This window comes from Scardinius erythrophthalmus (assembly GCF_964197995.2).
Source record: "Scardinius erythrophthalmus genome assembly, chromosome: 23".
In the NCBI taxonomy this organism is placed as follows: domain Eukaryota; kingdom Metazoa; phylum Chordata; class Actinopteri; order Cypriniformes; family Leuciscidae; genus Scardinius; species Scardinius erythrophthalmus.
This window is the reverse complement of record NC_138243.1, coordinates 32,003,451-32,018,450: the sequence shown is the minus strand read 5'-3', so window position 1 is coordinate 32,018,450 and position 15,000 is coordinate 32,003,451. Positions and strand designations below refer to the sequence as shown.

The 15,000-nt window shown below is 39.7% G+C and overlaps 1 protein-coding gene across 1 annotated transcript; it reads right to left on the bottom strand.

Moving 5' to 3' along the window:
- Window positions 1–4,962: 4,962 nt before the first annotated feature.
- On the bottom strand, window positions 4,963–11,749 carry klhl35 (kelch-like family member 35; the record flags this gene model as incomplete). The annotated part of the gene is made up of 7 exons (XM_081355159.1): window positions 4,963–5,448; window positions 6,499–6,687; window positions 7,779–7,967; window positions 8,104–8,222; window positions 8,928–9,112; window positions 10,025–10,518; window positions 11,399–11,749. 7 exons carry the CDS (start codon window positions 11,747–11,749, stop codon window positions 5,218–5,220), a joined length of 1,758 nt encoding a protein of 585 aa, XP_081211285.1. The 3' UTR covers window positions 4,963–5,217.
- Between the last annotated feature and the right edge of the window lie 3,251 nt (window positions 11,750–15,000).

The following is a 15,000-nucleotide window of genomic DNA, read 5'->3' as shown; positions in this document are numbered from 1 at the left end:
TTATTATGATAACAACTTTATTTAATGATATAAGTACAAATATAATAAATATGTAATATAGTACACATATTAGAGAGAGAGAGATTTTTTTCCTTACATTACTTTTACTTTTATACTTTAAGTAGTTTTGAAACAAGTACTTTTATACTTTTACTAGAGTAAAAAGCTTGAGTTGATACTTCAACTTCTACAGAAGTCTTTTAAAACCCTAGTATCTATACTTCTCCTTGAGTAATTAATGTGAATACTTTTGACACCTCTGGATCTGTGGCGTCACAATTACAAACGCCAAAACGGTATTTATTGTTTGAATTTCGTAATAAAATTGACAGAATCTGAGAGCTGAGATTTTTTTAATATCATAAGTAACCTGCTCTGTCTAGTCTGTCGGTCTCCGTGTCCTCTTTGCTTCGCGATTTTTCTGTGCGTGAGAAAATGGATGTGTGTCGCGAGAGCGTGTGCGTGAGTCTCGCGGTGAATGCAGCTCTGTTATTATATTTTGGCTTAATTCTATTTGTTACTCAGATTTTACCTCAAATATTACCTTTGAATTGGAACACAACATATTGAGAAGTAATTGGGATGTTAATGCTACAGTAGAAGTTTTCTTGATAATCTTATCATGTTTACTGCCCCTAGATAGCAACTTCAGGTATATCACACATTTCAAACTGGTTTATTTTGTACTTCAAGTGGTAATTCGGCATTTTCGGGTTTATATGATAAACAGGTTTGAAAGTGCAAAATTCCCTATGTTTTCCCTTTTTTACAAAATGGGCACCTTTAGCATTATTTTTCTCAAAAACTGCAAGGTTGTGTGTGGAGAACTTTTTTCTTAAGGAATCTCTATATATTTCTGATGTTAAATATAAAAAAAGTAGGTAGTGCCCCACTTGGTGGAACGAAACCCTATTTCTAGGCCTCTTTGGCTACCGACAGCGGCCTATTAGCCGCATTCATCGTGAAGCGTGCTAGCGATTTGCAAAGATTAATATAAAGATTAATATAAAGATTAATAAAACGTTACACTCACAGTTCTTCTGGAAGTGCAGCCGGAACACGAATAGTTGGTAGCCTACCGATCCTTTTTTCAGGAGCAGCTTCTTAGCAAAACCATCTTTATGCTGACCCTCGTGTGTATATCATCGTGCGAATCATGATCTGGTTAACTCGGTTCTTCGAACACACTTGCAGGATATGGTTAGTATCGCTGGATTGAGTTATCTGAGTTATCTGTTCATGCGCTGGTTTAAAAGGGGATATGTGTCGATAGTAGAAACATTGATCAGCAACGCTGCTATTGGCTGTTCAGCGTGGCCAAAGAGCGCGCTCAGTTTTTCTCCTTAGCAGAGCAAGAACTAATAGTCGAAGTTTATTCGGAATTTTAATGTTTAATCAAAACGCCAGGGAACACCTCAAAGTCTGCAAAAGCCAGGAGAGAGGGCTGGCAAAAAGTAGCAGACAATTTAAATCCGTTAGAAGTGGCCATGTTAGATGTTTTTATCACTTATTAGCCTATATTTCTGTATTTTAATAATTGCATAATTAATTGCATTGTAATGTCAGTCACCACAACATGGGAACAAATAAAAGTGAAGTACAAAAATATTCTACATAATGATAATTTTTAGTTATAATATAGTCTCTTCTATAAAATACACTGTTAAATAAATGGTGTTCTGATTATAAAAGCAACCAAGAAAAAGTCAAGAAAAATCTTAATAACTTAATAAATAATAATTTCTGCTGCATTAAATTAAGGCCGTATAGTCATTTCAACTGTTAAATCTTGAGTAATGATGAATTGCTTTGACTTGTGAAAGTGAAAACTGCTAAACTTATGTTAATGTAAAAATATTTTGCCATGAGTTATTGATCACATTTTCCCGAGTGTAGTTCATTGTAATGACATTGTGTTTTCCTCTTTTGTGCACTTTTACACAATACACCAACACTTGTATCTGTTCCCAAGAAAGTGGAGCTGAAATATGTGCAGTAAGTGGACATTCTCTAACTTTCCAAAGGAAAGAAAGTATAAGCCTTTGTAATGTCCATTTGTTTCCATTGCACTGGACAGTGAATAAACCCTCTCAGATAACTGTCATATGGAGGAACTAGCCTACCTACAAGTGCATAAATAACTTTACTTCATTTATACTTGTATGCTTTATGGCTGCAATATAAGTTTCAGGATTCCACATCTACAGAAAGGCCTACAGAAGAGTCTGCACAGACAGAGGAGACACAGGCCTACAGGTGGGCAGTGGATAGACAACTTTTCCTTTTTATTTGTTGCATGAGGCATGTGTCTAATATCTCTTGTTGAAGGCACTTGACCACTGGCTTTTCTTTACAAAGAACAATTGAAATAGAACTCAAGGAACTAAGCATATTTGTCTTTTATTAAACATTTAATGAAATGTGTGTTGTTGTTTTTTTGTGGCAATGTTGTGTAATATGGCACACGCAACAATGCCATAGGCCCTGTCAGGTGTGCAACCCTCAGACTTCTCAGACACTGAAATCTTCCCTTTAGTTAGCTGAAGTTCATCTCATTGTGTGCCCTTGTCCTGGCTAGAGCCTCACTGTAACTGGTTTGGGTCAGGGAATGGGGTCATAAAACACCTGTCTGCAGGAACATGTCATAATCACCTATGGAAAAATGCAGTTCTGTTAGGATCAGCATAAGTGTATGCAATACAGTGAGCTTGATATTTAATTGTGGACCTTTCCTTACCACTTTCAAATAATGTGCATAAGTGTGAATCTCTGAACATTCTTAAGTCATGCACAGATCCTGGCCATTTTGCTTTCACATTTGTGATTATGGAAGATTTTAGTCAGCTGCCTTTTTTTTATTTGATATAATATTACTAATCTGGAATATTAAGAATCACAATAGTAACTGGGCTGCACATTTACATTGTGAACCCCCTTTCTGTTCACATAATCCCCTTCATTGAGGCCTTGATGGCAGTCTATAGCCTATAGACTATGGTACCAATCACGTTAGTGAAGCCTGAGTGACATATACTGTAATCGGCATGGTCATGATTGTATGATCTTCATAAAAAATTATGATAGCCTAAAAAAAAACTGCTTTACAACATTGGGTCTTAAGTGGCTTGGAAATGCTTTCCTGTAGCTCAGTGGTAAGAGCATTGCGTTAACAACGCAAGGTTGTGGGTTCGATCCCAGGGGATTGCACATACCTATGTATAAATGTATAGGATAATGCAATGTAAGTCAAAGCGTCTGCCAAATGCATAAATGTAAATGTAAATGCCACAAAAAAAACCTAAAACGAGTCACGAGAAAAAATCTATATCTCAGAAAGTGCACTATCGCGCTGCACTGGACTTCCCGTATCAGCTCCGCTTATGAAGCCGCAGTCTAATCCTGTTAACATGAAATAAGCCTCTGCTCCCGAGCAGGTTTATGACAACAAGTCCAGGATGAGCGTTGAATGCCAAATCACCAACAATCAAATCCAGCTAACCGAGTTAGCGACGTATGAAGAACGGGCCCTGGTGTGTGAAATGATTTGCGCAAAGCAAACATGAAAGCATTGATGTTGATCGTGGGGAATATTCCCTTCGAAAACAAACTCAGCCACTGCGTCTTCAGCGGTTCGGATTCAGGAACATCAACATGACTGTGTTCCTTATTACACCCAAGAACACCACAATCTCTCAGACGCCATTCTGCTCATAGACAGCGCTCCAGCGTATCAACAATGACGCGCGAACTATGATTGACAGCTCGCTCACGAGCGAGGGCGGGTCTGTGTTGAAACGCTGCTGTCAATCAACAATCGTGGGATGGGCGTCGATTTTGTGACGTCACACGGTCGAACGGCTTGATTTGAGACGGGGAAAACATAAGAAGATTAAAAAAAAACACTGGATGGATTATCATCTGATGATGGTTGAGTACAGGCACTGCCAACACACACTTCAGTACAACCAACTTGTAAAAGTGCATGTACCATTATATGACCCCTATAAGTATAATAAATAAAACATAAGCAAAGATCAGAATATTTAATGAACAAAACCGGTTCTGTACATGGCAGACAGTAGTTGAAAGCTGGGCGATACTGTAAAAACATTTTTTTAAGTTCAATCAACTTGGATGTTTAATTCATTAGAACTTGAATTCATCAGACTGACTTACAAAAATTTGTTGAATTTTGTATAAATAAATAAAAAAGTTGAAAATTGCTTAACTTATTTTGATGAGTTAAAGTAATGTAAAAACATATCTTGTCCTAACTTATTGATCATATTTTTTTTTTACAGTGTATGTCGTCCAGTGGTTGTCCAGACACCCTCGGCACAACCTTCAGCAATGGCCCTGAACGGTGGTTTAATGTCAACATTGTGACAACGCTGTAACAACCTTCACCACACAACGTATTTATAGCAACCTTTTGGCCATGTTGATAAAACGTTGTTAGAAGGTTGTTATAAAGTTATTATCACGATTCGTTAATTTCATCTGCTATCACATCATGTCATAATTACTGTATTTAAGAGATTACGACTTGAGAGATCATTGTCCTCGCAGAACTCGTAAACTGTGGTTGATCGTGTTGCCATAGAAACGCATAATTCTGAGTCCGAGAACATCTCCGAGTTGGCGCGAATGCAACATTTAATTTTTCAAATAAATAGCTACATAAATAAATATACGAATAAATGTAATACATAAAATAAACATAAATATACAAAGAAATGTAAAAAATAAACATAAAAAGAAACTAAAATAAAATAAATTAATATTTATACTTTTATTTCCTTAGGCTATTTATTTATAATTGTATTATTTTTTTACACTTCTAAGTATGTGCATTTGTTTTTGTTTTTACATTTCTTCGTATATGTTTTTATTTTTGTATTTATGTATTATTTTTGGCAGCTTTGGAATTCCATAGTAAAACAGTAAAAACTCAAGCAACATAAAATGATACAAACTTTATTTAAACACATATAACATTACAAACACAAAGCAATTAAAAAAATCACAGTATTTGATTCAGATTCACATTGGGATTTCCAGCAGTGAGCGATACAGAGTTCATAACCAGATAATAATGCATATCAGATTACAGTTCATAACTCACATGACAACTAAACGAATGTGCATTCCAGAGTTTTGCATGTTTGTCTGAGGAGCGAGGTCATGTCAGAACCTCTGAAGATGAATCTAGTTGAACTAGATGCCAGTTTTAGTCGATGTGGAGTGTGTGTGTGTGTCAGTGGGTCCGACTCGCTGCAAGACGCTCACACACCCGTGGTAACTCAGGCATCGGGTCAGTGGCTTCTCCTCGGTCAGTTTTCCACTCGCTGGATCAAACGCCCAGATCAGATCAACAGCAGAAGAAGACTCGTTCCGACCCCCGACAACATACACCTTCCCTTCACACGCCGTCAGTCCGCAGCCCTCCTGAAACACACACACACACACAGGTCTGGTTCACTATCTTTGTGAGGACTCTCCATAGACGTAATGGTATACTGTACAAACTGTATATTTTGTCCCCTTACACGAACCCGACCCCTAAACCCATCACACACACACACACACACACACACACACACACACACACACACACACACACACACACACACACACACACACACACACACACACACACACACACACACACACACACACACACACACACACACACACACACACTAACCCTACCTCTAAACCTACCCATCACAAACATACACACACACACACACACACACACACACACACTCACACACGCACGCACACTAACCCGACCCCTAAACCTACCCATCACACACATGCACACACACACACACACACACACACACACACACACACACACACACACAAACCCAAGAACACGTCTCAATGGCGACATGTAGCGCCGCTGTGCTTCAGGCGACCTGAGTTCAAGTCCGGCTCACGGAATCTAAATGGCATCTAAATCTAAAAATAACGCTAAAAATAAATCCCAAAAAAAAAAAGAACATGTCTCGAACAGGCTGGATCTACTAATGCAACGTAAAAATGCTTTTCGGAAGTCATTCCTACAGCTTGGTGGATTTTGTGTCTCCATAAAACAAATGCATATTTCAGAAGAATGTTACTCAACTTTCATGTCACATGGTTTTGTAAGCATAGATGTTCCCGAATTAGCAAAAATTCGTAATTAGTACAGAAAAATACTTTTTGACAGTCAAATTTCCATTTGCCCAATCATGTTTTCTCAACTTCACTTAGATGTAACCTATGTTTCAAACTTGGCATTTGTGAGTATAAGTATATACGTTTACTTCTCTTAAACTCCAGTCCACCGTTACATTGGGGTTACTTGCCCTAAGCGTGTGCACATCTCTGAGGGAAAATGGTTTCTGGCCCAGTGCAGTGACTGTGTGTGTGTGTGTGTGTGTGTGTGTGTGTGTGTGTGTGTGTGTGTGTGTGTGTGTGTGTGTGTGTGTGTGTGTGTGTTTCTCTCACCACTCTGACGGGCAGCACCGCAGCAGAACTCCAGGTGTCTTTACTGGGCGAGTAACAGAAGATCTGGTCCAGCAAGCCTCCGGTGACGTAGATGCAGCCGTTGAGAGTGACGGCGCTGATGGAGCGGTGAGAGAACGGGCAGTTCGACACAAACGACCATCGGTTCGTCACCGGGTCATAACACTGCACCTGGGACAGGAATTAATACTTCATACATGGGCTTTAAAACACACAAATGAACAAAATCCAATTTGTGAAGAAAAAAAAACCCGGACAAAATTCAGTAATATTATTGATTCGGCTGCACTGAGAACAAACCTTGATTTGAATAATGACACAATTGAGCAGCTTATATCTGAACGGAACTTTACAGTTATTGAACTAAACTGAAGCAATAAGAAATCACCAGGAATAATAAACAATATTTAACATCTAAATGGTTTAATCTTAATGTCGCAATGAAAAGTGCAGATCTTCCATATTGTGACTTTTATCCAAGTGTAACGGATTATCAAAAAAGAAAACAAATGTGGGGCGGGGCTTGGTTCTGTGCGTCAGTTGTTGATTGGCTGTTGAGATGTGGGTGTGGCTCTCAACAGTGTATGCAGATGAGCGTGAGCTTCATGGTGCGGAGCTTGACACTCGGTCCTGGTTTGCGTTAGCGGTGCCGGTCTCACCTGGTTAGTGTTTGCACACATGTTGGCGTGTTAACTAGTCTCACCTGGTTAGTGTTGCTTGTTAACTAGTCTCACCTGGTTAGTGTTGGCGTGTTCGCTCACATTAGTTGGCGTGTTAACTAGTCTCACCTGGTTAGTGTTGGCGTTTTCGCATATGTGTTGGCTTGTTAACTAGTCTCACCTGGTTAGTGTTGGCGTGTTCGCTCACATGAGTTGGCGTGTTAACTAGTCTCACCTGGTTAGTGTTGGCGTTTTCGCAGATGTGTTGGCTTGTTAACTAGTCTCACCTGGTTAGTGTTGGCGTGTTCGCTCACATGAGTTGGCGTGTTAACTAGTCTCACCTGGTTAGTGTTGGCGTTTTCGCAGATGTGTTGGCGTGTTAACTAGTCTCACCTGGTTAGTGTTGGCGTGTTTGCTCACATGTTGGCGTGTTAACTAGTCTCACCTGGTTAGTGTTGGCGTGTTCGCTCACATGTTGGCGTGTTAACTAGTCTCACCTGGTTAGTATTGGCGTGTTCGCTCACATGAGTTGGCGTGTTAACTAGTCTCACCTGGTTAGTGTTGGCGTGTTTGCTCACATGTTGGCGTGTTAACTAGTCTCACCTGGTTAGTGTTGGCGTGTTCGCTCACGGCTCCTCCGATGGCGTACAGTTTCCCGGCGCAGCTGCTCAGAGCGGCAGAACTCACGGGTATCAGCAGGTCAGAGACGCTCGTCCAGGTGTTCTCATGCGGACTGTAACACTCCACGCTGGACAGACGCTCACGACCGTTATAACCGCCCGCCACATACAGCTACACACACACACACACACACACACATTAGCACATAAACCACAGAGCACCTGCTGCTGTTGGGCAGCGAACGAGTCAAATGAATCAAATGAATCAGTTCGTTCGTTCTTGAGTTTGATGCTGAAACGAGCCTCACCTTCCCACACATGGACACCATCTTATGCCTCCATCTGCCTTTGTTCAGCCCGCGGACTCGGACCCACTGGTTGAGCTGCGTCATGTAGCGCCACACGTCTGCGCTGTTCAGCTGTCCGCCTGCACACACACAACACACACCTGTCAGCACAACCCCTTAGACATACAGTACGCTCCTGAAGATTTTAAGTCAATATTTTAACAACACGTTTGCATGTTCACATTTCTTCTTTATGGTCACATGCAAGTTAGATCAAATGTTGAATCTTTTATTTTTGGTAAATGTTTAGTGATTAGTGTTATTTTCAAAGTTTTATACACAGGACTGCACAACTTGGCCGAAAATCAATATTGCGATCCTTTTTTCATTTATGGCGATACGACATTTAGTTTTATAAGTAAATCATATTCCTGCTGCTGCTGAAACATCCACACACAAAGAACACAGACTCTTAAAAATAAAGGTTCCGAAAGTATTATGATGTATTATATTATAGCCTTTCAACAACTCACAAACTTCCATTTTGGAAACTGTATTGTATGGACAGAAAACAACAACTCTCAAAATAAAAAAAGAAAGTCATGCATGTTTGATGTTTGGAGTAAGCGAGTAAATGAAGCATGACAAGCGGGTGACAGTGTGATGTTTTGTCTGAACTAACAGATGGCCATGAGATCACAATCACACACACGTTCATCTCCTGATCCGATCCAGATAAGACTCTCTGGAATCACGTGTCAAAACATTCCATGCTGATGCCGGAGCTGATAGAGTAACACTGAAGACAGACACATGCTGACAGGCGCTAGAGACATCTGTTATACCTGAGAGATAAATGTCGTTCTGGAGTTCACAGGCTGCGAACTCAGATTTGGAGTATCCAGGCAGAACGTTGGCCGAGAGCCATTCCCTGGACTCCATGTTCAGCTTCTCCATGAAGGACAGTCTGGAGAAACCGTGCTTATCACAGCCACCGATTACGAAGATCATCTCAGCCCAACCAGAGCTCCTGAAACACACAGGCATGCGGGTTTAGTGATGTTATTGATTTGCCTGAAGGAGAACAAAACCAGCAGAGACTGCATGTGTTTCAGCTTTGTTTTCCTGTGCTTCTGCTTTGAAACACTGTATAAAGTGCTGAAGCGGCGGGACTCACCAATCCTGGAATCGAATACTTGAGATCAGGAATTAGATACTTGTTATAAAATAAAAATTTCGATTCCTCTGTGAGCATTTCAATATGACTTTAAACCATTCGAGCGTGAGACGACTTCGTTTTCATGTGTATCGGTATATTGGATCTGTGCAGCTCTTAAAGGGACAGCAGCCTAATATTCCTGTCGTCTAATAACATCTATAATAACACTAATCAAAAAACAAAAGACACAGCGAAAATTCACTCGCTCTTCACTGAATAACTTTTGTAACTATATTTGTAATGTATATTTTATTTATAAATTTCAGTGTTATTTTAGATTTGATTACAGTTTCTGCACCCAAATACCTAAAAATCTTAAAACACTGTTTATTTCAATCGTATCTGTGTTCAGTTATGTGTATTTGTTAGGATTGCTATTTTTTTATTTGTTCTTTTTTAATTACTGAGTGTTAACTTTTCTTTAATAATGCTTGAAATGTATTTAAGTTAGGCTTCTAGGGTATTTTAAAACCCCAGGGAAAAGTTCCTTGTGTAAGAGTTCTTTAGCCTGTTTTTGTTCATGATATTCAGATAGGATTTCACGAGTTCCTTTGCCCATATAATCTCTAAGCTAATAAGCTTGCTGTCCGCAGTGGAGGGTTCGAGGAAGAGCTAAGATAAATGCTTGGATGAGGAGTCTGGTAGCAAGATGCCTAAATTCTGCAGGTGGAGCTGGGGAGGTGGAGGGACGCCAGAACAGCCGATGAAGCGATCTGGACTCACCGGCGGGGTCTGGTTCGCTCCGACTGCACCTCCCGCCCGTACGCCCGGTACACGCGCGCCTCCTGAAGCAGCGGCCGGATCTCCGGGGACTTCAGCACCAGCTCGTCCGCCTCCAGCGTGCCGGCGAAGAATCCGGGATCCAGGAGCGGCAGACGCAGCGTCTCCAACAGCTCCCGGAGCGCTCCGGTCCTCTGGTCCGGCTGGTGGTGGACCCATCGGAGCGCGGCCGTCACCAGAACCTCCTCGCTCACCAGCATCCGTTCGCATCCCAGCAGCTCCAGCACTCGCTCCCGGCCCAGATCCAGGAACTCCTCGTGTTGGAGCACCTGCTGGAAGTCCCGGTACAGGAGCGACTGGCACTGATCCTGCAGCGGCTTCAGGGAGTACGAGCCCGCGAAGTCCATGAGCCCGAGGCAGTTCGAGTGGCAGACGCGCTCCTGGAGGAACTGCACGCAGGCTCGGGAAAGCTGGGATACTTGCAGCCGGTCGGCGGCCTGGAGGTAGGGGTGTAACAATAGTCAAGTCAAACATTCATATATATATATATATATATCGCTTTTAACAATATAGATTTAGGAATTTAAAGTAACAGAGATAGTTTTGGCTTCACAGCAGAGGTGTAAGGTCCAGGTTCAGAAAGTAAAAGTCCTCCTCAGTATTTTGTTCCAATCACCTGGATTTGCTCATTAGTGCAGTTTTTCAGACAGAACTAATGAGTGAAATCAGCTGGTTGAGTTCATGGGTGGAATAAACATATGGCAGGACTTTTACTTGCTGACCCCTGGACTTTACACCTCTGCTTTACAGCAGCTCTAGAATAAAGTTATTGTCCAGATAAAGTTAGTTTTGATTGATTCACTTCCGTTGCGAAGATCATTAGTTATTAACTTAGCGGTCGCTAACACACACCGCTCTAACAGAAAACCCTTCATGCGATCCGCCCGCTCATTCGCACATTAACAGTGTTTGGACCTCGAGAACGGCAACCTTGGAATAGGTTCCAAGGTGCTTGCGTTGAAAAATCAGAAAAACATTATCATCTCCGTGTAAACTTCAGAATCGCGAATCTGTGAAAACGCTGACGGCGTGCACATGCGCACCACGAGTACAGTTCAGAGGTATGCGCCAGAGCCGATTCAATTAACGTTACAAAGATTTTAATTATTATTGAGTTCATAAAAAAGTAACTAGTTGTGTAAACTTGGCACATAATATCAAAATATCGATAAATCAATCGATGCAGCCCTGAATCAAAACGAATCGAATTGTAATCGTATCGCAGAATTTTTTGAGGTGACGGCAAATATCGTATCGCTGGCTGAGAGAATCGATATCGTATCGTATCGTGATGAACTGTCCGTTTTACACCCCTACCTGGAAGACGCTCTCCACGTTCTCCTCGTCCAGCGTCAGCCGGCCCTCGTACATGAAGTCCAGCAGCTGATCCATGGCCTTCCCGGAGATTCCCGTGAGCGTGACCACCGCCTGCCGGCTCTCCCGGAAGCCGCTGCTGAACATCGAGCAGAAGAACTCGCTGCTAGCGCACAGGGATGCGCGGTGACACGGGAACTCACATCCGTCCACCTGCAGAACCACGTCTGTGAAGGTGCCGCTCCGTCTGTATCCGTTCAGGACCTGCAGGATATGCTCGGCGTGACACGAGCCTGAGCAGAAGCCGACCTTTGACTTGCCGTCAATCAGCTCGCCGTTGCTGCCGAAGCCCATTCTGAGGAACCAACAGTTGGTAACAATTCTTTATATGTGAAAGCTTATAACCGACAATTCTTTATATTTGAAAGCAGATAACCGACAATTCTTTATTCTTTATATTTGAAAGCCGATAACTGATAATTCTTTATATTTGAAAGCCGATAACCGATAATTCTTTATATTTGAAAGCCGATAACTGATAATTCTTTAGATTTGAAAGCAGATAACTGATAATTCTTTAGATTTGAAAGCAGACAACCGATAATTCTTTAGATTTGAAAGCCGATAACTGATAATTCTTTATATTTGAAAGCAGATAACTGATAATTCTTTATATTTGAAAGCCGATAACTGATAATTCTTTATATTTGAAAGCCGATAACTGATAATTCTTTATATTTGAAAGCCGATAACTGATAATTCTTTATATTTGAAAGCAGATAACTGATAATTCTTTATATTTGAAAGCAGATAACTGATAATTCTTTATATTTGAAAGCAGATAACTGATAATTCTTTATATTTGAAAGCGGATAACCGATTATAATTCTATATATTTGAAAGCAGATAACTGATAATTCTTTATATTTGAAAGCAGATAACCGATAATTCTTTATATTTGAAAGCCGATAACTGATAATTCTTTATATTTGAAAGCCGATAACCGATTATAATTCTATATATTTGAAAGCAGATAACTGATAATTCTATATATTTGAAAGCAGATAACCGATAATTCTTTATATTTGAAAGCCGATAACCGATAATTCTTTATATTTGAAAGCCGATAACCGATTATAATTCTATATATTTGAAAGCCGATAACCGATAATTCTTTATATTTGAAAGCCGATAACCGATTATAATTCTATATATTTGAAAGCCGATAACCGATAATTCTTTATATTTGAAAGCCGATAACCGATTATAATTCTATATATTTGAAAGCAGATAACTGATAATTCTATATATTTGAAAGCAGATAACCGATAATTCTTTATATTTGAAAGCAGATAACCGATAATTCTATATATTTGAAAGCAGATAACCGATAATTCTATATATTTGAAAGCAGATAACCGATAATTCTTTATATTTGAAAGCAGATAACTGATAATTCTTTATATTTGAAAGCAGATAACTGATAATTCTTTATATTTGAAAGCAGACAACCGATAATTCTTTATATTTGAAAGCAGACAACCGATAATTCTTTATATTTGAAAGCCGATAACCGATAATTCTTTATATTTGAAAGCCGACAACTGATAATTTCCTTTGCAATACTTTTAACTCAATATAACACTGAATTAAAACACGCTTTTAAAGTGTATGCTTTACTTAGAAACATTTGAGTAAATAATACAATAGATATTGTCTTAGCACCAAATCTACATTACAGAAGTAAAGCCTGAACACAGAAAACGCTCACATTCGATGGATCGTTTTTCATTCTGAGTAGAAAACTCCAGATGTCACAAAATGGCAGTTACTAAACATAACAACAAAAGCACTGATAAAACAGTGTAAATACAGCTGGAAAACAGTGTAAATACAGCTGGAAAACAGAGTAAATACAGCTGGAAAACAGAGTAAATACAGCTGGAAAACAGAGTAAATACAGCTGGAAAACAGAGTAAATACAGCTGGAAAACAGAGTAAATACAGCTGGAAAACAGAGTAAATACAGCTGGAAAACAGTGTAAATACAGCTGGAAAACAGAGTAAATACAGCTGGAAAACAGTGTAAATACAGCTGGAAAACAGTGTAAATACGGAAAACAGAGTAAATACAGCTGGAAAACAGAGTAAATACAGCTGGAAAACAGAGTAAATACTGCTGGAAAACAGAGTAAATACAGCTGGAAAACAGTGTAAATACGGAAAACAGAGTAAATACAGCTGGAAAACAGAGTAAATACAGCTGGAAAACAGAGTAAATACAGCTGGAAAACAGAGTAAATACAGCTGGAAAACAGTGTAAATACAGCTGGAAAACAGAGTAAATACAGCTGGAAAACAGAGTAAATACAGCTGGAAAACAGAGTAAATACAGCTGGAAAACAGTGTAAATACAGCTGGAAAACAGTGTAAATACGGAAAACAGAGTAAATACAGCTGGAAAACAGAGTAAATACAGCTGGAAAACAGTGTAAATACGGAAAACAGAGTAAATACAGCTGGAAAACAGTGTAAATACAGCTGGAAAACAGTGTAAATACAGCTGGAAAACAGAGTAAATACAGCTGGAAAACAGTGTAAATACAGCTGGAAAACAGTGTAAATACGGAAAACAGAGTAAATACAGCTGGAAAACAGAGTAAATACAGCTGGAAAACAGAGTAAATACAGCTGGAAAACAGAGTAAATACAGCTGGAAAACAGAGTAAATACAGCTGGAAAACAGAGTAAATACAGCTGGAAAACAGAGTAAATACAGCTGGAAAACAGAGTAAATACAGCTGGAAAACAGAGTAAATACAGCTGGAAAACAGTGTAAATACAGCTGGAAAACAGTGTAAATACAGCTGGAAAACAGAGTAAATACAGCTGGAAAACAGTGTAAATACAGCTGGAAAACAGAGTAAATACAGCTGGAAAACAGTGTAAATACGGAAAACAGAGTAAATACAGCTGGAAAACAGAGTAAATACAGCTGGAAAACAGAGTAAATACAGCTGGAAAACAGTGTAAATACAGCTGGAAAACAGAGTAAATACAGCTGGAAAACAGTGTAAATACGGAAAACAGAGTAAATACAGCTGGAAAACAGAGTAAATACAGCTGGAAAACAGAGTAAATACAGCTGGAAAACAGAGTAAATACAGCTGGAAAACAGAGTAAATACAGCTGGAAAACAGTGTAAATACAGCTGGAAAACAGAGTAAATACAGCTGGAAAACAGAGTAAATACAGCTGGAAAACAGAGTAAATACAGCTGGAAAACAGTGTAAATACAGCTGGAAACAGAGTAAATACAGCTGGAAAACAGTGTAAATACAGCTGGAAAACAGAGTAAATACAGCTGGAAAACAGTGTAAATACGGAAAACAGAGTAAATACAGCTGGAAAACAGAGTAAATACAGCTGGAAAACAGAGTAAATACAGCTGGAAAACAGTGTAAATACAGCTGGAAAACAGAGTAAATACAGCTGGAAAACAGTGTAAATACAGCTGGAAAACAGAGTAAATACAGCTGGAAAACAGAGTAAATACAGCTGGAAAACAGAGTAAATACAGCTGGAAAACAGAGTAAATACAGCTG